The sequence below is a fragment of the Pomacea canaliculata genome, linkage group LG7, assembly GCF_003073045.1.
Source record: "Pomacea canaliculata isolate SZHN2017 linkage group LG7, ASM307304v1, whole genome shotgun sequence".
In the NCBI taxonomy this organism is placed as follows: Eukaryota; Metazoa; Mollusca; class Gastropoda; order Architaenioglossa; family Ampullariidae; genus Pomacea; species Pomacea canaliculata.
In genome coordinates this window covers 27,837,566-27,860,468 of record NC_037596.1, presented here as the reverse complement: position 1 = coordinate 27,860,468, position 22,903 = coordinate 27,837,566, and the positions used below count along the sequence as shown (strand labels likewise).

The 22,903-nt window shown below is 36.2% G+C and overlaps 2 protein-coding genes across 4 annotated transcripts; both read right to left on the bottom strand.

Annotated features, from left to right (window-relative positions):
* Positions 1-168: 168 nt before the first annotated feature.
* Positions 169-11,273, bottom strand: LOC112569091. 3 transcript variants are annotated; one of them, XM_025246767.1, is made up of 10 exons: positions 11,006-11,273; positions 10,169-10,504; positions 8,611-8,744; positions 7,913-8,102; positions 7,085-7,333; positions 6,134-6,421; positions 5,861-6,007; positions 2,775-2,867; positions 2,323-2,415; positions 169-2,033 (listed from the first exon to the last, which is right to left on the bottom strand). In XM_025246767.1, the coding sequence occupies exons 1-10, from the start codon at positions 11,079-11,081 to the stop codon at positions 2,005-2,007; spliced, it is 1,635 nt and encodes a 544-aa protein (XP_025102552.1). In that variant the 5' UTR covers positions 11,082-11,273; the 3' UTR covers positions 169-2,004. The 3 variants fall into 3 exon arrangements, with proteins under 3 accessions (XP_025102552.1, XP_025102550.1, XP_025102551.1); XM_025246765.1 differs by lacking the exons at positions 169-2,033; positions 2,323-2,415; positions 2,775-2,867 and adding exons at positions 3,229-3,899; positions 4,031-4,134; positions 4,563-4,934; XM_025246766.1 differs by lacking the exons at positions 169-2,033; positions 2,323-2,415; positions 2,775-2,867 and adding exons at positions 3,229-3,899; positions 4,031-4,134; positions 4,563-4,931.
* Positions 11,274-13,405: 2,132 nt separating this feature from the next.
* LOC112568217 lies at positions 13,406-22,850 on the bottom strand. The gene is made up of 9 exons (XM_025245400.1): positions 21,633-22,850; positions 21,150-21,473; positions 20,015-20,148; positions 19,060-19,246; positions 17,339-17,587; positions 16,422-16,607; positions 15,707-15,799; positions 14,749-14,841; positions 13,406-14,440 (listed from the first exon to the last, which is right to left on the bottom strand). Exons 1-8 carry the CDS (start codon positions 21,691-21,693, stop codon positions 14,792-14,794), a joined length of 1,284 nt encoding a protein of 427 aa, XP_025101185.1. The 5' UTR covers positions 21,694-22,850; the 3' UTR covers positions 13,406-14,440; positions 14,749-14,791.
* Positions 22,851-22,903: the final 53 nt, after the last annotated feature.

The following is a 22,903-nucleotide window of genomic DNA, read 5'->3' as shown; positions in this document are numbered from 1 at the left end:
TTAGAACTCTCTTTCTCTCTTGTTCGTCTGTTTGATTTTATTGCATTTGTCGACATGTTACTTGCCCAAAAACACACACACAACGTTTGCAAATGCAAACTCACACAAACACGCACACAATAAATTGGAGAGTTGATTTTACCTTTAAAAAAGTAATATATTTTTTTATTTATAAAGAATACTTGTCATAAAAAGGTACAATACAAAAACAATCCAGCTTTATTTCTCCACCGGGGCAATTTCAGATATTACTCTTACTAGCATTATATATATATACACACATTGAATCTTGAAATAAATTAATGTATCTCTAAAACGAAGAGAGAAAGAGAGCGAAGAAGGAAGCTAAAAATAAAGATAGAAGGAAGGTGGGCGGTTAACAGGATCAGGTCACAGAGGGTTCTCGACCTCTACAGGGAAGTACAATGCCCCAGGTCTTGACAGCTTACATTTTTTTTCCTAGTCCTACGTGGGAAACACAATTGAACACATGACGAGTGAAGGAGAAAAAAAGTAGTGCCTTTTGTGGACCCGAAGGTTGGCTAAGTCCGGGTGTGTAGTCGGTGTAAAGATAAAAGAAAGCAACTCCAACTTGAACATCAGTTTATGTTTTTGTCTTTGTTTCTCTCTTTTCTAAGATTGTCGTATGGTTTAGTTTGGTAGTTTGACAAATAGTAAAGAACATAGCCTTTCTCTATCTCTCTCACTCACACAAGAACACACACATGCAAACACACACACACTCTCTCTCACACACAAGCACACTCACACATCGAGTAAGAGCTCACTACTTCCTCAGCGAAAGGGTGAGGGATTATTTACACCAATTTAAAACAGCGAGAAAAGGAAAATGGGAACAAATACCAGAGAAATATGAGACGGGGCTCTCTGAACTGATTCAGGTCTCTTAAGGTTCGCACCTCAGCAAGGAAGTAAAATACACCAGAGCTCGAGGGCTTAGATATTGAGACTGTTCATTGTTAACTGTGACACACAACTCCACATCGTGGGGACCTTTTGAGGACTAGCATTTACAACGAAAAAAATGTTTGCTTTAGTAGTGAGGTATTAAAGTATATTGGTGGAATGAGTTGTTGTACTGAACCCTTCAACGCAAAATTTGGAAGTTACCCTATGGAATTTGTTTAGCCAAGCGAGACCAGCCGGCTGGTAGACGGGTCAACAGCCTGGAGACAGACTGACACCCCGGGGGCTCCCACACCTGTCCGCCAGGTTGACGGGGAGTAGGGTTAGTCAACTGTCCACCAACCACTTGAAAGCAAGGGTAAGGGGGCAGTAGGGGGATAGTCTCTCTCTCTCTCTCTCGTCGACGCTGGCTACTTGATTATTTCATGACGAATGAGTGACCAATGGAATCCCTAGTTGTGTGTGTGGTTGTAGAACAATGACCTTAAAAGACACTTCTCTGAACGATGGCAAAGTGGACGGAGCAGATGATCAGCAGTCGAAGCGACTTCAGCATCTTTAACTCGAGATTCAGCGGAATTTGTATTTAAAGCTAAAAGAGGACATTATTTAACCTCAAATGTACACAACTAACAATACATAAGCCCTAACTAAAATCGCGGTCTCCAAACAAAATATCCACATTCTGAAGATTTAGAACTGCACAGCGCTTTATAAAGTAACTTTTTTGAAAATAAACTTTTAGAAATACTTCTATTCACAAAATACATAGCCATAAATGTGATAAAGTTATTATAGCTGAATCTTGTTCCACAGTATGAGGATATTATGCCATGTTAGCACCGAAACACATTTAAATGTAAATAGTTCTCTTGAAATTTTTTTTGCACAAATAAGCGAAAGTTTTAATGCGTTATTAAAAAAACCATAAAATATCTCTTACAGCCATCATTTAAGATCATTCTTTCAAACCTTGCACAACCAAAAACAAAATCATTAAAGCTTTTTTTGTGAGCGTCCAAAGGATACTCAACACATCAACATCGACTGCACCTTTAAAATCCGAGCAGTTCTTCTTCAAGTCGTTGGTAGAACAAAGATTACACCTGAGGAAGTAAACAGATTTTACCTGTCAACAACTTACACTATACAGACTAACATAGGTTAGCATCGTCCCAACACAAACGCATGATGTATCAGTTACATTTAATTGTTGGTTGTTACATTAATGTTATTATCTAAAAATGTTTGCCTTTATAGTGTTTATTTCTCTACTAGTATTAGGTTTATAGATTAAGCCTTATTTTATGGTTTAGAAAAAATTAGAAATATTTCAAAACGTACAAAACACACGTTTTGTATTGAACTTTATGTTATGTTGTATTTTTTTCGTACCTTCAGTTTTTGAAGCACTCTGACCTTTAAGAGTACCATCCCCATATACATGTTCGTCAGAACTTTGTCTTGTAACCACTTCGTAGCTTACACCTTAGACAAGACAAACAATTGTGATATTTGTTTATTACTTTTTCTTCACTTTTCTGTTATGAGATAGGATAGTGTTACCCGAGACTTTGAATATTTTACCACCCAAGACTTGTTGCCTCACGGGTTGTTTCTTTTATGACGAAAAAAACGGAAAAGCGATTTCGTACTGTGACGGATGTGAGAATATAGGGAGTGTAGAATAGGAAGGGTTTGGGAAGCTGTGGGTAGAGGATCGCTTCTCCATGATGCCAAATGTGTCCTTATTTTTCTTCTCTTATCATTTGCTCTAAATTAAAACATAAACATAATTGAACTCAAATGTTTATTGACATACTGGAGATCCAGTGCCCTGTATTTACCTGTTGGCTGGCGAACTTCACACCTGTTCTGAGTAAGGTCTTCATAATTATGTTCCTTGTTAGCAGGTCTTCTAGCCGTGTTGTATACTGGATCTGATATTTAAAAACAATTGTGTATACATCGTCGTCATTAGTGAAAATGCCGCCAAGAAGGACTTTTTTGTAGATGTTGAATGTCAAAAAATACATAATAATGTGTGTATGCAAGAACAAAATTCATGTGGATAATCTTTGTAATAAAAAAGAAGAAGGAATAAAGTTATAACGAGAAAGGTAGGAAATGAAAACACTAAACTAATAATTTAACCTAAGGGTTTTGCATGATGCAATGATGTTATTGTCAAACTCAATGCCTGTGAATATATTTAAGTGGTCAACGACATCATATAAGCCAGTAAATAAAAGGAATCGCATCCGAGATTCAATCAATTTCAAGCGAAAAAAATACTAGAAAGATATTGTAAATAGATTTTATTTGTACCAAAGAAATATCACAATGTTAGCGGTATAGTGTGTTATAAACAAACGATATCGATAAAGTGAATGGACAAACATGATAAAATCAGATTTATATCAATTCTCGTTATCTCGCTTTCAAGAACTTTTTGGATAAGTTAAGAATTAAACAATTGATAAAAGTTAAAAAAAGAAATGTCTTACAATATTACACGTATTTACAATTAACAAACATGGTAATAGAGATTTATAGTTATCCTTGATTTAATGCACATTGAAACTTGAAATATCTATACAGTAAAAATGCAAGTGGTTGTTTCAGTAAAAAAAAATAAACCTCATTATGTAAACAGAACTATTGTAACCATTTTCAACTGCAATCCCTTATTTATCCTCTTCAGTCACTACACAAAATAATTCGGATACAAAGATTTCATTAAAGTGTTAGTGTCTTTTGTTAGTGCAGCACATCCAAGATTTAGTGAATCTGTGAAAGATGTTAATAATGCCATTGCGTTCAATGTAATTCTCAAAGCACACGAGGGACTGGCTTTATTCATGTTCCAGGTGGTGATAGGTGGCTGCTTGATCCTCTTGTCCAGAGCGATCCTCTTCAAAGTTGAGGGCATTGTATTCGTCTTCTGAAACTGCTGCTGCTGCCCCATCGTTCTGTGTAGACATAAAAGCTACACTTTATATTAAAACGTATTATACAATATGTCTTCTTCTGCTTTTAAAAATAGTTCATAGTTGACAAAAAACAATGTGTTTTTAAAAAAAAGTTAATTAAAAAAACTTACCCTTGTGTCAGTCTCTTGAGTAGACATAGTTCTCCACGGAACTATATGATACACACCCAACCCTGAATCAGTCGGCACTTCAGTGACATTCATGTAGACACTTCCTGCCAGTCAAAAACGGATGTTTACACAAATGAGTAAACAGTCTAATCGGTGTGTTCTATGTTTACATTTTAGAGCTTGTGAATAAGAATAATTTTTTCTTTAAAACATGCGCACATCTTTCTCACTAATGTTTAAAAATTATTTACTGATTTGTTACTTTCATTTTATTCAAGTAAGATTATTAAAACCATCTGTAATTTAATAACTTGCTTCATATATCAACTTCAAGAAATGTTTACAATTTTTTTAATCGTTTTAAATTAAAGTTATTTTAGGATATATTTCAGTTATTATATCGTATCCTCTAGCATCAGCCTCAACTAAAAAAAAAAAACACATTTTAAAATTTTTACCCTCTATGATTTTTCTTACACACGCATGGGTACTAAGAAGATACATTTTAATGGTGCATCACGTGATATAATACCTATAGTATCTTGAAAATTATTTGTTGCTGCCGATGTTGGCTTTGGATTATTCGTCCGCTTCGCCGTTTCCTTGAGGTCAGTCATTTCATGTTTAGACTGGTTGGTCATGAGACTGACGTCTTTATTTATTCCATCCACTGTGTTGTCAACGGTATCACTAACTGTGACATATTCACCGTTGTAGTCGATAGAAATGGTGCTGGCAGGTCTGGTGTAGAGGTCACCTGACGGGGCCGCGAGACGTGTGATGGGAGTGGCGGACGTGGGCTTGTTGACGGTTGCATAGGGTGTGGGCAATGGAGACTTTTTATGGAAGAATTTAAACGCACAAGGCCAGAGCTTCATTGAAAACCTTTCGCTGCTAAATTCTTCTGAAAATTAATATTACAAGTTTTAAATGCAAATTGTTATGTTTAAAGATATTTAAAAAAAAATTAATACAAAAAAGAAAGAAAAAAGCATCAGTTGCCCTTCATAGAGAACACGACGATCATAGAAGCCATTTTTTTCTGGAAAGATTTTTTTTGTTGTTTGAGATGTTTGTGTCTAATTGTGTGTGTCCGTTAAAAAGTCGATTTTTTTTTAAAAACATCTAACCATAAGTATAATTTTCTAAGAAACATGTAAACAGGGTACTGGATTACTTATGATGTTAAAAAAATGTCAAAGAAAAGGAATGTTTCGATACCTTACAGCAGCGGTTCTCAACCTTTTACTTGTGACGCCCCCCTGAAGAACAAAGGTACGTCCGCGCGCCCCCCTTAGCCAGCAATGTCAGCTAATTTCCCTAATACCGGTATAAGAAACTTTAAAAAAATGACCACCTTCGCGCCCCCCTTAGAAGCACGTCGCGCCCCTCCAGGTTGAGAACCGCTGCCTTACAGCTTGTTATCAGCTAGCAGAACACCAACGCACGCACTTATCATTACAAATGTGTGTATTGGATCCATGGATTTCAAATGTGAAACTCAAACTGAAATTAAAGTACGAAACCACTAAAGAGCAAATAACATGCTGAAATATTCTGCAAAAAATGAAACGTTTTCTCTTTAAGACGTGTATCTTCGCTGTCAAACCATGGAAAGGTAGCATATTTAAATAATAAAAGGGCCTGGTGACATAAATACTGATATTAACTTTAATCAAGGTAAGAGAAAAAGATGTCAATAACTACCTACTTAAAAGAGGATGTTTTTTGTCTTTGCGAATTTTAGTAAGCAATTCTTTGCTGTTCAGCCAATTTTGTTACACATTTTAGTTACTTTACTCAAAATAATTTAAAAAATGATATACACACCTTTTCGCCGCTTGACTATGATTACAGCGATGACAGCTCCAACGATAATTGCGAAAATGACAGCTGCAACAACACCGCCAATTAGTCCTCCGTTATTGGTGTCCGATGATGACGAGTACTTTGACTGTTCATTTGCCTGTTCTGTACCTGTCACAAAAAAAAACAAAGTTCCGTATACAAACAATAAGTATTTACTATACATTTTTATTTTAAGCAATAATTAAAAATATGATATATATGTATATATTACGTATGTAAGTTTGTTGAATTTACCTGATGAAGATATTTCAGTTTTTGTACTAGTATAGTCTCCAACAAAGATTTTTGTAACAGACAAATCAGGAAAAGCTGTGTTACTGGCTGTGCACTGCACTACAATGTCGTCATCTGTACCACGTCTGGGCAGCGTGCACGTGCTGGTAGTCATGGTGTTATTCTTTTTGTCACAGGTGATGTTCCAGCGAAAGATGGCTGAGGGGAACACATCCTTCGCCGTACACATAAAGCTCTTTGCTCCATTTTCTGATATCACAATGGAAATGTCAACGGCCGATGGTCCGTCTGTCCACAACAACATGATTTAGCACAATTTGTTTTAAGCTGGATGCAACTGTAAAATAATGATAGCAACCGAGAGTAGCCTTTAGTTTAATAAATGTCTGTTTTCTGATTATTTATACTGCATCAAACTATGATAAATACAAAATAACGAATAAATTATAGTGTTTTAACATCATACTTTCTGTTTATTAATAAAAAAAACATTAATGTAAAGTTTTTGACCAAAGTAGTGTTTCAATCATATGAAAGAATGTTTTTCTTATTGTTGCATAAATAAAGTCATAATATAACACACACACACACACACACACACACACACACACACACACACACAGCCGTTAGGGATTTTTCTTCTGGATTAAAATTAAGAAATCAAAAGCAAGTGTTTCCAGATATGTTTATGTCGTATATACTCATTTGCCTAAAAAGGTATAGAGATTGTGTATCTGTGTGCATATTGGTGAGTGTGTACGTGTGTGAGGTAGTAGGGTGGGTGGTGTCAAGCACGTCGATGCGAATATTTTTTTAAATGTAGGGAACTTTACAAAATATAATCATCAGCGTAATATATTTGCTTCATTCAGTAGTCAAAATTTCCATTAGAAAAAAAATATCCATTTCCGAAAATAAAATAGTCATAAAAAAGTAAAAAAATGTACTTACATGCTACTTTGAAGGTGTAATGAACTGTAGTGTTGATAACCCCAATGGGATCCCAAGTCTGTCGGCATGTATAATTAGTGAAGCTCTGTTGGCGGCTGACATTCTGAAGAAGTAGTCTATCGGTGTTTATTCCATCCCAAACAAATTTTGCAGGCGGGTTTCCTTTGTTTTGAGAGGTGCAATTGCAGATGACAGTCGATCCCTCATGAACAATTTCTGAACAGTTGATCTCAGGCTTCTTAGGAGGCTCTGCACAATGGACATTATTTCAAGGAATTGCACCTTTGGATACAAAACAATCCAAATTACAACATAATGTACCCAGTCATTGAAAGATAATGAAACGTTTTTAGGTTGGATTATTTGAGTCACTGTGATGTGTATTTATATATATATACTCGCGCGAGTGGTTTTATACTTTTCATTGCTTTTTAGATTCTTGTTGCATCTTGGAAGTTAACAAACTTGACATAATGTAAAGAAAAAAATGAGGTTCGTCTCCTTATTTCTGTCTGCCTTTATGTATCAAATAAAAAATTATATACATTTGAGAATTTCCGCAGAAACAAATATATATATAGAAAGAAATATATGATACTGTATATAGTTTACACCAAGCAGCAATACTTAACTTTTCTTTTGTTATCCCTACATCTTTTCTTTATTGTCTGCTAAACTTTTGGATTAGAATGACCTTCATAGTAGTACCTGTAATAGTACTTCGCTTTAACAATGTACAAAGTAATATTAAATGTGTCTGTCATTGTTTTAAATAACTACTAAATAACAAGGAAATTTATGTTAAATATTACTTAAGTCGAAGATTACCAATCTTTATCGTCGTTACAAGGCTGTCTTGAGGACCTGGGTCTATACTGATTTTGTAGGTGTAACTGATACTGCTGGTGAAGCTGTATCCATTAAAAGGTATTTGCTGGATGAAAGAACAAACTCCTCTCATGTAGGTTCTACCGCGAGACTGGTAAGAACTCAGCGGTCTTTGAAATACACCTGGTACCTGCAATAAAAAGTAGGCAGCCAAATAAACATATTAGCATTCACAGAAAAAAAACTGACTACAGAACTATTGTGCAAACATTGCAAGTATAATTGAGAAAAAAAAACCATTGCTAAAAAAGCGCAGCTACATTTGTTAAATGTAATCCTTTATAACTCGTGTGCAAATAGAATGAATTAATTAATAAGATGCAGCGACTTGCTAGTCTCAAAGGAATTTAATTAGCTCTCTTACAGAAAAAGTACGTATGGTAGTTGTTGGTTTTAGAATGTCTGAAAGAAATCTTACAACTAGGTTTCAAAATTAACTTTACTTTCCGTGAACATTGTATATTTCTCCCAACTTATGCAATCTAGTTTCTCAAAATAAATCTCTGATAAAAGATTTCTTTTCAAGGATTCCTTCATAGTCTACTTTTTGAAGCTATGCATATTTATTATGTGAACAATGCATTTTAATATCCCGTATGAAATAATGTATGTGATCATTAATTTTCTATATTGTATACCTGAATATTTTTTACGCTCCACGTGCATGTGTAGACATCATCAGACGCGTACATCTTTTCTACCAGACATTCTCCTTTCACTTGCCAGTCTGATATCCCCACACTGCAGTTTTTAAAAACGACTTCAGCGGATGCTGTAAAATAATATTGGGGGCAGCACTGACTTTTCTTACAATACTAATCATGAGTAAACTATAAACCATAATACTTCTAAGCAAACGTGGCTTAAATTTGTGAAGCTGTCCGCTATGTGATTACATCAGCAAATGAAGTTTTAAAGGATAAAATAATACATGAGCCAATTTATATACAATGTTATTGAAGTCGAGGCTGAGATACTCCCGGTTCATGGGTACGCTAAGAGCGCAACACACAGACGCATGTACGCTTCTTCCTGGATTTGATGCAAAGTAAAAAAAAAGTCGATGAGTTTAAAAGCCTTAATGCTAATTCAACGACATAATACTTTCAATATTTTGCAAATTGCAAATTAAAGCGCATTTATTGTTTATTATGTTCTATAGATGGTCTAAACCAGTGATGCCCAACCTTTTTCGGCCTGCGGGCCATATCCATTTCGGACAGCCGTGTCGCGGGCCACTTCACCGCAAAAATACAAAAAAGAAAAAAAAAATAGAGCAGATACCATTTTTTTTATTTGAAATAAGTTGTACTTACCATTAATTATGTAGTAATTAGTGGGATATTTGAAGTTGTTTTACCGAAACCAACTTCTGAATGTCCGGCCTCATAGTAGAGACACCAAGTCAGAGCACTGAATCGAAATGTTTGTCCATCGAAAAAAAAAGATTGGGAAACGCCCGTACGTAAATAGGGGGATAAATACTTCTTCTTCCCTTTTTTCGGTTTTTTTTTCGTTTTTTTTTTTCTTTTTAATTACTAACAAGCTGATTTCCTGCACTGTGGGCAGAAGTTTCGCGGGCCGGATGGCACCGCGTCGCGGGCCGGATATGGCCCGCGGGCCGTAGGTTGGGCATCCCTGGTCTAAACAATAAGATAATCTGATGCAGATAATTATATCACGGAATATAGATGCTTACTGCATTTCTTTAAGTGCACCAAATCTGTTAAACAATAATAGTAATCAAACATGTCAAATGTGGAAGCTTCGAGTTAGTCCCAGATTACGATAGTTTTAGTGACAGTTATATAACTAGCAGTTTAGTTTTATTGTCATAAATAATTTGTTGTAAAGGAGGCTGGCAGACGATGTGATGTGGAGGTAAAACAGTCACGTGCGTACAACGACAAAACAAGTCTCATACCAGGATAATGCAAAACACAAGATCACGACCTGTAGATTATCATTACATACATCTTTAAAATCTTAAGTACAGAAGGCACAACTTGACCATCTCCATCCTGGGTGCCACAAAGCTTGTGGATACGGAAGATTATGTACAATTATTGTTGGTTTTTATTAACATGCACACGACTTGCAGTAAGGACAGAGGTCTACTGTTGTTATAGGCCTGTAAGAAAGTTACAGCCTCGCAAGCTCCGAACTGCTAAAAATAACGAAAAGTATACTACCCACCTGTTACCCGAAGTCTACACGATGCTCTGTCGTCGGTGTAATAATTTCTACAATGGAAAAAACCAGCTTCATCCCTTGTAACTGTCGTGATGTCTAGAGTGCTCTTGTACGACGACGAATCATAAGCCCACGAAGCCCACTCGGCATCTAATCTGAGCTGATTTCTCTGTGTGGGGTCGCACGATCTTTTAATGCAGTTGCCGATGTAGCCCCTCAACATTCTGTCGTAAGAATGATACCACTCTATCTTGGTGAGATACTGACCACAAGTAAGCCTGATCTTACTGTCCTCTGGTACATTTCTCATTTCATCTGGACATTCTTTGATCGTGAGTGCTAAACAAAAGCAGACAATGACATTCAGAGAAAAGTTCTTCTTTTTCTCACGTAAACAAATAGTGCACATACAATTTGTGTCTACTTTTATTCTTCTTATAGCTCTGACTGCAGTTGGATACAGACGATATTAACCTGAAATTATGTCATCTGTTTAAACAGCAGCAGAAAATGTGTAAAACACTTTTTCGATTTTAAGGGCATCTAGTTTTTTACCATGGTAACGAACAATAATATATCTAAATAAATATAAAGAATGCTAGGAACATCGAGATAAAGCGTCCAGCACAGCATGGCTGTGATTAGAAAATCAAGGAGAGAAAGAGAGTTAATATACCTTCCGATTAGTGATATTAAGGATCAAAATTTGTTATTTACTGTACATGACAAGGTTGTATGAAAGTCAGTATTAACAACATCAGGTTGTAGAGTACAAATAATTTCTGAAGCGATGACATAAGACCGTGACTTCACAAATGCTTTGCATAAAGATTTACTTGCCTGAATATGTTTTTTGCACAAGGAGTATAAGACTGTAAAATATCAAAAACTTCGGCCCCATTACTTCACTCTTCATCTGTCAATTTCAGTTTTAGACCCTACACTGTAGACAAAAACTATCTCAGTAGTGCTCTTCATTAGGCTTAATCACTTGCTGTGTACGGGGCTGAATACTGTACTGTCGTAGTCAAACAAACTCCAGTCGCACCGACATTGTGTGACACACGACAGGTATTTACTTCCCTGTGCTCAACACCGTCCGCGTGAGGTCGGCATGTGTATACAGGTAGACACACACGCAAAAACTCCTACGCTACTGAAAATAGTGCTTGTTTTTATTATGTCATCGTGTTACGAGAAGTAAGCATTGAACACAGACATAAGCACTTATGTTACCCCAAAAATCTTTGCGTGTTTTTTTTTTCTGTCAGTGGTCCAACCTGCCTAAAGTTTTAACTATTTATTTAATTGTCTTCCCAGTAAACAAAGCGATCAACGAGGAAGAATACAAAACCATGTCTTAATGCTCTTTGCCTGAGAGTATCTCTTTTTACGACTACACTAAAAAATATGCAGCTCTTATAAAAAAAAATGATATTAGGAATAAATGTTCTTATTCAAGGGGGTTAGCTTTTGTCAATAAAGTGTCGGAGGTAGTAAGAGTTGAGTGCTGAGTCTGTCAGCTTTGCTAGCTCAACCATGAGAATGACCTTCATCTTCCTTCTATCCTTGATTTTTCTGCTGTCAAAGTGATTCCGGTTTGGGTCGATTGAGTCCGGTTATAATTAAGACAGAGGAAAAAACAAATGTTTTCAGCCAATCAGAATTCCGCCTAACCGTGCAGAATTTAAACGGGAAGGTTAAAGTTCACATACGAAATAGAACATCCTAGAAAATACGTTTGAGAGAGAGAGCGGAAAAGGTAATGGAAGTGATTACCTAAATAAGAGTTGGTTACGTGGATATTTAATCTCTGCATAAAACTAAAATATATTCACATGGGTTTCATGCCTTTTACTACAAGGGAATGGGTTGTAGTCAGGAAACACATTACGTTCTTGCTAGAACTCAGCGCTAAATCCATCTTTTTAGTGTTAACGCCTCATTTAACGTAAAAAGTTCTAGAATTAAAATATAGTACTTCCCAAGTATCTAATGTTTATGTTCAGGACAGATTTAGAGTTTTCAATCGAATTGTTTTTGCAAGCGTTTAATCTTTTTTAAAAGACAAATACAAATTGAAGTGTTTTAAAATCGACATTTTAATGTAGGAAAGTGTCATGTCCTTAAAACAATGTAGTATGTGTCTATAAATGTGCAGCAGTCTTTTTTCATTTTCATGTTATGAATAATTTTCTACATAGGAGCCTCTATAAACTCTTTGGGGGAAAGAACCGTCTAAAATGTGTTTATAGTTGAACCAAAGAAATAAGAAGAATTTGTTTTATTGCTTTTTTTGTATTGTGTACAGGGCGTGAGAAAGAAATGTAGTGATATTTATTGTTGTCTTCTATTGTGTCACTGTCATAGCTGGTGTGTGTGGACTACTGTCTACTGTCTTTAATTCTCTTACCCCAAATGATTAATTTTGCGTAACTGAGTGTGTGAGGGAGCTAGCGACAGGTTTCTCACTCGCTGGAGAAAAACTCGTAATGTAATTCGAAGGACGTACACAGTAACCGTCACTGGCGCACCCGACCCTGTAAGACATGTAGGTCACACAACTGGTCTATGATATCGCCTTGTGTCGGTAGGGTTGATAATTACAGTGCATTCCTCTTTAGGACTCAAGTCATAAGGCACACATTTATATCTTTTTCTTTCTTTGCATTTTTAGTTTTTAAATTTGTGAAGCCGTTAAAGAAATTATAGAGCCGATGGAGTGTCTGTCATTTGTGTGGCCTTATTTGTTATTTGTGAGCAGACAGAAGGCTGCACAATAAGGATTTCTAAGTTATCATCCGTCGGCTAAAATTCAACATGTTATTTATAGGTTACCATGGTAAATAGAAGATAGAAAAGAGGGATAAGAAAAGAGAAGGAGTGAGAAAATTAAAAAGTAGAAAAGATTAAATAAAATAATAGCCCATAAGTCCCTTGGTATGTAGGACAACTGGTCTCAAATTCTGTTCCAGGTGTTGACATTGTTGCTGCCTAGTCATTCTGCCAGTGTGTTGGTGTGACAGCCCAGTGAACAAACAGTGTGTCACCTGCTTGTGTCTGACTTCACCTGTGCACATCGTGTGCTGTGAGTTGAACTGCTTATCTGAAGGAAACCTCTCAGTCTCTCATTCTTCTCTCTTTCTTCCTCCCTTCTTACACCGTTAAACGTAAGCCATGCGTCACCCTCACACACAAAACGTATGAGAACGCAAGCATACAAAGAAACACGCACGCATTTATTATAGAGCTTATTTCATATAGAACATGGTAATTAATCATTTATTTTATTTCGAAAAATATATATTTTTTAAATAGTTACAATACAACTGTATTTGTCCACCAGGTCAGTTTTCAGATTGCAATCGTCTAGCATTACTTATATTTTATATAAATGTTGAAATAGTTTCTCCCTAAGACAACGAGAGGAAAAGAGGAAAAGAGGATATTTAAAATAAAGAGAGAGAAAGAGAGACGAAAGGTGTGCTGATAACAGGATCAGGTGACAGTGTTGTCGACATCTACAAGGAAGTAAAATTCTCATCCAGTACTCGACTGTTTTTCTAGTCCTACCTGGGACACAACATGAACGACATGACGAGAGAAAGAGAAGCGAACAACGCACCGAGCAAAAAAAAAAAAAAAAAATCAGGACACTTTAGGGACTCCCAGGTCGGCTAAGTGCAGGTGTGAGGTAGATGTAAATAAAAAAGAACTCGAGGCATATTTGCTCACTCGAGGAGTAGGAGCTAGAATTGAAGTTGAAAATTTTAATTAGGAGTTGCAAGAAAGAGAATCAGTTCGGCTATAAATAAAAGACAAATTAAAAAGAAAAGACGAAGAATAGAGATAATAGGTTTGTAGCACATAGCAGTGGAGACCATCGATAAAGGTTTTATATATACTTGCTTCTAGTTGTGGTTTTATGCTTGCTGGGGGCTTAAGTAAGATAATAAGAAGAATTTGCTTGTTTCTATGATTAAGCCCTCTACAATAACATATTGTAACTTGCTACGACTCGAATGAATACACATAACTGAGTTTTTAACTGTTTTAGTTGTGTTTTATTGTTAATAGATGATCACAGCAAGCGTGAAAGAAGAAGGTGGGCTGAGGTCTGGCGAGATGCTAACAACACACCTTTTCTTGTGGAATGTGAACCTTAAACATCAGCTTATCTTTTTGTTCTTGTTTCTCTCATTTCTGTAGGTTTTAACAAGTCTTTTTAGGAAATGCGAGCAGTCCTTGGTGTCCTTGGTATAAGAAAGACTGCATCTAGGGAAGTGGAAAAAAATTATATGTAAAAAAAGTTAAACTATACAGATTACTATATGCTACCATCGTCCTAACATAAACATGTGATTTATAAATCACCCTTCACTGTTCGCGGTTACAAACATTTTCATTTAAGCAGAGTATTCCATAGTTTGTTGTAAAAGATACTTTTATAGTGTTCATTTCTCGACTAGTACCCTGTTTATCGGGAAAGACCGTATTTATGTTAGAAAATTTTAGAAATATTTGAAACTTGTGAAACACACTTCTTGTAGTACGCTGTATATTAAATTGTATTTTTGACATACCTGTAGTTTGCGAGGCATTCCGATCTTTAAGAATAACTTCTCCTTACATATGTCCATCAGTGTTTGGTCTTGTAACCTCTTTGTAGCTTGCACCTAAAACAGGAAAAAATGATATTTTCCTTACACATTTCTGTTCAAAATTTACTTCATCTTTATTATGTAGAATAGCGCCTTCCCGAGGCTTTTAACTTTTTAACCTCCAGAACATGTTGTGTCATGGCATTTTTGGTATGTTTATTTTAAAAAAGGAAAAGTGTCCCATGTAAAGGCGACTTCGCATTGTGATGGATGGGGATCTGGAAGAATATAGGGAGTGGAGAATGGGAAGGGATTGGAGAGCTGTGGGAGGAGGGTCGGAGAAGCGATGACACAGGTGCCTTTTATTCCTTCTGTTGTCAATTGCTCTTGATAATTAAGTTTCCTATGTCCACAGTGAGGATTCACTATAATTGTTGCTAGATCCGTTAATCTGCTCTGTTCTGTTCATCCGTTTCGTTTTAAGCACCATATTAGTTCTACTACTGGCTTTTCCTTGTGTGTCTGATTTACGCCAACTAAACCTAAAATGAATCTCAGGCCTTACACAAACCGTCAAGAGGTTTATATTTACTCGACCAGGTCCAGTGAGGGAAGGAATGCGGGAATAAAGGGACGAAGCCCTGTTAGCACTAGAGCTGTTCTTATTGGCGTTTTCACACCTCAAACAGTGTAAAAAATCATTTGAGTTGTGGTCCACTGGTCCTCTGTAAAGCTACTGTATAAACTTTCTGAACTTTAATTTACATTTTGAAAAGGTTGTGCTTCAGCTTACTGTTCTTGCCTACTAATACCAAGCAGGAAAATCCAAACATTTTAGTAAATATTCGACTTTTAATTTACGGAATTAAAACATTAAGTGAACAGAATTGAACCTAAAAGTATATTAACATACCAAAGATCCAGTGCCCTATATTTTTACCTGTTGGCTGGCGAACTTCACACCTGTTCTGAGTAAGGTCTTCATAATTATGTTCGTTGTTATCTGGTTTTCTAGCTGTCTCGTACATTGGATCTGAGATTTGGAAACAAATGTGGATATATTATCGTCGTCATTAGTGAAAAGGATGCCCAGAAGGACCTTTCTGTAGACGTCAAATATAAAAGAAATTTTTATAATAATATGTGTATGCGAGAATAAAATTTATTAGTAAGTGAAAATCTTTGTCAATAAAAAATAGAAGAAGTACAGTTAAAACGAGAGAGGCATAAAATAAAAACAGTAAATAAAAACCAAGAAAAAAGACAAGGAATTGTGTTTATCAGGCTAGGCGATAAAAATGCTCACAATTCATAAAAGATTTTGCAGCTACTGGATACAGACACTGCCAGATTTTTTTTTTAAGATTAAAGTTTTCATGAAGTCTTCAATGCAGACGAAACAATTTTTTTCTTTAAATGCACTCCTGACAAAATAAAAAATGCTAAAGGTGAAAAAAGAAGTAAAGTGTGCGTGTCAATCATGAGTTTCTGTTGAACACGACACCAAAGCTTCAAGTTCTCGATCAAGGCATCATTAACAATTTTAGCTTGTGTGTAAGAAAGTTGATACGGGATATCAAAGAGAGACGACAACTCGGAATTGACTTAGATTCCTTTAATAAACGTTAAATGAATATAAAGTAGGATATACACACCTTTCCGCCGCTTGACTATGAAGATAACAATGACAGCTCCGACTATAATTGCAAAAACTACAGCTGCAACAATGCCACCAATTAGTCCTCCGTTAATGCTGCCCGACGATGACGTGTCCTTTTCTTTTGTGCTCTTTTCATCTGCCTGCGTGATGCTCTCTTCTGTACTTGTCACAAGGTACATACCTAGGTTCCCATGTAAGCAATAATTGTTAACTACAGATTGCTATTTAACAATTATTAAAAAATTGAAAAAAATATGTAAAAACCTAATACATATAAAATGTTTATGAAACCTAGTATAACATTGAAAAAATTATTGTCATAGCAATTGCTTCTCATTGGCATTGCTTTACTGAGTGTACCTCATGAAGATATTTTACTTTTTGTATATGTAATGTTCACGAAAAGGTTTGTCCCAACAGACGAATTATTAAAAACTGTGTTATAGGCTGTGCACTGCATGCAATGTCGCCATCTGTATCACGTGCGGGCAGCTGGTGCACGTGCTGGTAGTCATGGTAACAGTCGTTTGGTCACAGGAGATGTTCCACCGAAACATGGCTGACGGGAACAATATGAACGGCAAAGGATGTGTTCCCGTATTTGTCCAATTTTCCGTCTTTCTTCCATTTTCTAATATCCCAATGGAAACGTTGACATCCAATGGCCGGTCTGTGCACAACATATTCATTCAGTGTGTCTGTGTGCCCATGGGTGTGTGTGTGCATGCGTGTGAAGGGTGTCGGGCGTGTGTTCATTCTACCCCATGCGCATATTGACTGAAAAGTATTTTTATGTTTATATATTCTTACAGCCTAAAAAATTTGGTTATTTTAGCAATCACAAGTATGCATCATGAATCAATTTTCCAACTGTGAAAAAACTAGATTTGTGAACAGTATAAACATACTTACATGCTACTGTTAAGGTGTAGTTAACTGTAGTGTTGATAAATCCGTAAGGACCCCAAGTCTGTCGGCATGCATATTTAGTGCAGTTTTGTTGTCGGGTGACATTGCGAAGAAGTAGTATATCAGTATCTATTCCATCCCAAGCAAATTTTGCAGGCGGGTTTCCTCTGTTTTGAGAGGTGCACATACAGACGACAGTCGATCCTTCAAGAACGGTTTCTGAACAGTTGATCTCAGGCTTCTTAGGAGGCTCTGCACAATGGACATTATTATAAAATATTGTAGCTTTCAGTGGAGGAATATGTCATCTACATTAAGATATTAATATATGTACATAAAAGAGAAAAATTGAACATTTTATATATAAATGGTGAGTACTTTCTTTCATTCTTTTTGCCTTTAAGAAATATAATAAACTGACGCTTAGCGGACTTTTCTATTTTCGTATGCCTGTGTGTAAAAAAAGAAAGTAATATCGTAACTCATTAATTTAAAGTGTCATGCACCGAAACTATTCTCATGGCCGTAATGAGTGTGGGATCCTGATGTGACCTACTGTTGTTGCTGTTGTCTGTGTACAGAAATTGTTGTCGTTGTAAAAGATAATTTGATGAATATACAGATACATTTAATGTGTATATGTGGGCACTGAGCTTTAAATTGCTTATACAGTCAAATCTCCCTACTATGCCACCTACCGGGACCGAGCAAAAGTGGCATAGTAGGGAGAGTGGCATAGTAGAGAGTGTTCGTAAAAACGGCTTTATTTGCTCAAGTTACCAGTCAGTCCAAGCAGGGTGGGCAATTAATTTTCCAAGGACCGCATGAGACATTGGGATAGTTTTAGAGGCCGGACTAATATAGTTAACTCAGTTTTACCCAATACTGTATATAGTATATAATACTGGCGGGCGGGCCGGTCAGAGACAGGAGGCCTTTGCCCAGGTCTGGTCCAAAGCTCTCAAGAATCGTCGGCTTCGCTAGCTGTCTCCTCTCATTCTCCCCCTCACCTCTTCATCCTCCACCCCTCCATACCACATCCGCGCACCTGAATCCTGTCGCTAGTCGACTCCCTCACACCTTCCCTCTGTCACGTGACTGTCACCCGGCTAGCGACCACCCCCACTCCCACATTGCCAGCCTCCACCCTCACTGTGTGCGTGCTAGGTTCCATCCACCTAACTGCGATGTCCCACACTACCATACAGTATAATAATCGAGCACTGAGCGGAATTTTACAACTTGTGTCTTGTAACAGTCACAAAAAAGTGGCATAGTAGCGAGAGTAGGGGTGGCATAGTAAATTTTTTTTTACATTGAATTTATAGTCGGGACCGAGCAAAAGTGGCATAATACCGAGAGTGGCATAGTAGAGAGGTGGCATAGTAGGGAGATTTGACTGTATAGGTTACATTAAATAGTGTTTGTAATTGCTATTGCAGACTAATAAGGTTAAACTACTTCGTATTTAACACGTGCAAGGGCTTATAATAGTTATATGTATAACATATATTTAACTCTTATCTAGTTAGTGCCTGTATTCTGTTTATTTTCTACCCAAAGCTTTAATTAAAATGTAATAGTTATATTTCCGATAACGCTACTAAACCTTAACATGTAAATTAAGATAAAATATAAAATTACATGTGATTAATTTAAATCGTTAGAAAGGTACAAGCAACATTACAAATTGTAATATTTAATATTAATTAGTTCAAGATTACCTATGTTAATCGTCTTTACAATGAAGATTTGAAGACCAGGATCAATACTGATTTTATAGGTGTAGCTGTACCTTACAGAAGGCATTTCCTGTTTAAAAGAGCAATTTCCCCTCATGTAGGTTCTATTCAAATAGCTTGTATACCTGTCAGTCCAATTAGTAAGGGGTTCTTCAAAACCAGAGGGTAGCTGCAATCAAATAATTCATAGCTGATTACAAACATTCTAAAAATCACCGTAAAAACTAGCATTATTACAAACACTTTCTATATATAACAAAAATAAATATTATAAAAAAGCACGACAGTTCTCGTGTCTGAACCAGTATTGATTTGATTGCGTTGATAAATATAAATATCTATTAAATAGCTTTTACCGATTGTTACTCCTAATATTTCTTAATTACAGGAGTGAAAGTGATATTTTGTTATTTCAGGTTTGAAGTCTCAGAGAAATTTACGAAAAAACACACAAAAATAGTGAATGGCTTATTTTTTAATTGATGATCGAATAGACAACAATAGGTATTTATGCTCACATATTAGCAAGGTAGGAAATTGATATTAAAAGTAGTGAAATTTAAAAGTCGTATGGCATTTCTAATGTATTTGACGAAACTGGGATAAATTTTAATCACTTTATCACATAAAGCTAGCATGCAGAAAGATGTTAATTTGAAGTGTCTGAAAGTGTGTTTGGTTAGAGAGCTTTAAAAGTAATTTTGCTTTTTGTCAAGTACATAGTTTGCTCTGAACTCATGCTGCCTTACTTTCTTATATATGCATATCTATTGTTCATTTAGTCCCTTAGAATATTAAAATGGTGATGGACTGTACATTGTTTTTACATTGTGAAAAGGATTTTTACTGCAGCATAGATGTACTATTGAACAAAGTAGTTTATCATTATTTATTACAAATCATGTTATATCTGGTCATTGTTTCTTCTTATTGTTACCTCGGCATCATTTACTCTCCACGTGCATTTGTAGATGGAATCTGACGAGTACATCCTTGCAACGTGGCATGTTCCTTGCACTTTCCAGTTTGATATCTCCAAATTGCAGTTTTCGGAAACCAGATTAGCAGGTACTGGTAAAACATTATGTGTATAAGATCTGCTTTTTCTAAGGTAACGACATAGTTCTACTTTCTTGGTAAGCAATATTAATAAAGTCAAAGATGATGTAATCCCGGTTTATGGGTACGCTAAAGGTGCAACACACAGACACATGTACGCACACAACATAACATGCATATTTATTGTATACCTTAAAACATTATGTCAAAGCTGCTCCCAGCTTGCGAAAGTTATCGAAAACCAGTAATAAAGGCTGCAAATGCTTTTTCACATACCGCAGTTCCAGTCATACAATTTATCTAATAGAATTTTTTTTTAATTTATTTATTTTAGCTGCTCGCTGAATTGCACGCCTTTAAAAATCCATTATGAGTTGAAAAGCCATAGAAAAGTAAACATTAGAAATCCATCGAAATACTGCTTTCAATATTTTGTAAATCGCAAATTTAATGGCATTTATAGATCGGGACACGTGACAGCTGCGACTTATTTCCTCCAGTTCATCCTGGAAAGTCACAAAGACAATCTCACTGTTCAATAGTGACACAAATGAGTGGAGGACTTGATGAAGTCAGCACTGTCAACTTGCTGAAAGACATGATTTCAAAACAGTACAGGCAGAAATTCAAATTGTGAGGCCGAGGATAAAAACAAAAAAAAAACAACAACAAAAAAACAAAAAAAAATTTTAAAAATCAGGAATTATAACTGAAAAAAAATAATGTAAAACGTCTATAAATTCTCAGCTTTAAAATATCATCTACGATTCGTTTGTTTCTTTTACCTAAATGAAAACATTATTAGAGAGAAAAGAGAGATAAGAAAGTGGGATATCCAGGTGAAAGCAGGAACATTAAGTACAGGAGGCACCACCATGCTCTTTCCGCCTTGCCTGCTAACAGTGTTACATGTTACTAAAATGCACATAGATGGCAGTCAAGATAGGCATGTAAGCAAGTTACAGTCTCGAATGCCCCGAACTGCTAAGAATAATGAAAAGCATACTACCCACCTGTTACTCGAAGTCTACACGTATACATCGATTCAGAATCTTTACAATGGAAAAAACGAGCTTCCTCCCTCGTGACATTAGTGATGTCTAAAGTGCTTTTGTACAACCGTGAAGGCCACGAAGCCCAGTTGGCGTGTATTCTGAACTTATTTGTCTGTGTGGAATAGCAATATGTTCCACTGCAGTAGCCGATGTAGTCCCCCAAGGAGCTGTTTCTAGAATAAAACCACTCTATCTCACTGTAAGATGGACCACACGTAAGGCTGAGCTCATCGTCCTCCGTTACATTTATCATGCCAGTTGGACATTCTTCAATGTTGATTGCTAAACAAAGGCAAGCAATAAAAATCGAATAAAGTTTTAATATTTTTCACTCAAAAAGGTGCTAAAATATTTGTGTCGACGTTTTATACTTTTATAATTACTAAACCAATGATATAAGACCGTGATTACACAAAATGCTTTGCATAAAGTTGTACTTACCTGAAAATACTTTTCGCTCGAGAAGAATAAGACTGTAAAATATCAAAAACTTCGCCTCCATCACATAAATGGTTAGCTGCTTATCTCCGAGGTTTAGAATAACTTTACAAACAACAACCAGTGTGTGGTACTCCTCACTAGACCAGATCACTTGCTGTGGACTGAGCTGAATACTGTAATCTCGTAATCAAACAAACGTTAGTCTCACTGATATTTTTCGACACACGACAGGTATTGACTTCCTTCTTCTATGATCCCATTACCTTCAGGTCGGCACGTGTCAATAGGAAGGTACACGAGGTGAAAAAGCCCCTGCGCTATTCAAGATAGTGCGTGATTTTATCATGTTATGGTGTTAGAAGTAAGCATTGAACACAAACATGAACACATAGGTTTCTTCCCTGACGATTTTTTTCTGTCAAATGTGCAACCTGCCAAAAGTTGTGAATGTTTACTTGTCTTCCCGGTAAACAAAGCAATTAAAGCCAAAAAAATTAAAACATGTTCTACGCTGTTTGACTTGGAAGTGTCAATCTTTACGACTACACTAAAAACATGCAGATCTTATAAATATTGTTTTTAGAAAAAGATGTTCTTATTCAGGGGGTTACCTTTTGTCAACAAAGTGTCTAAGCAGTAATAGTTTTGTTTCTTCCACGAATGGGAAAATGTAGAAGCAGAAAGAGGCATCGACTCATGAAATCCCATACATGCATAATGGACATGACATGTTTTATTTTACATTTCTTGTTAAAAGAGATAAAAATTCCACATCCGGTCGCAACGAAATCATGCGATAAACACGGGTATTTCCTTCCTTGTGCTCACACCCGTGCTCCGTGAGGTCGGCATGTGTGTACAGGTAGACACACACTGTTCAAGAAACTCCTACGCTAGTGAAAATAGTCCAAGATTTTATCTTGTCATTGTGTTACTAGAAGTAAGCATCGAACACAAACATGAGCAGATACGTTCCTCCCATAATCCTTGCTTTTTTTATCTACTTCAAATGTCCAACCTTCCAACAGTTGTGACTGTTTACTTGTCATCCCAGTAAAGCAAGTGATTCACGCGGAAGAATATAAAAACTTATCCTAACGCTTTTTGGTTGGGAGTATTTCTCTTAGCGACTAGACTAAAAATATGAGGATCTTAAAAATTGTTATTAGGAATTGTTTTAAAGGGGAGTTAACTTGTGTCAATAAAGTATCTAAGCAAATAAGAGTTTTCTTTCTTCCACAAATGGGAAAACACAGAAACACAAAGAGGTA

Coding starts and splice junctions, on each gene's coding strand:
- LOC112569091 (XM_025246765.1), bottom strand. CDS start 11,081: ATGAAGAGTGAAGTAATGGGGCCGAAGTTTTTGATATTTTACAGTCTT. Junction 10,505..11,005: donor TGTGCAAAAAACATATTCAG/GCAAGTAAATCT, acceptor GCTTTTGTTTAG/CACTCACGATCAAAGAATGT. Junction 6,422..7,084: donor TTACACCTTCAAAGTAGCAT/GTAAGTACATTT, acceptor TGTTGTGGACAG/ACGGACCATCGGCCGTTGAC.
- LOC112568217 (XM_025245400.1), bottom strand. CDS start 21,693: ATGGAGGCGAAGTTTTTGATATTTTACAGTCTTATTCTTCTCGAGCGA. Junction 21,474..21,632: donor CGAGCGAAAAGTATTTTCAG/GTAAGTACAACT, acceptor GCCTTTGTTTAG/CAATCAACATTGAAGAATGT. Junction 17,588..19,059: donor TGTAAAGACGATTAACATAG/GTAATCTTGAAC, acceptor TCCATTGTGCAG/AGCCTCCTAAGAAGCCTGAG.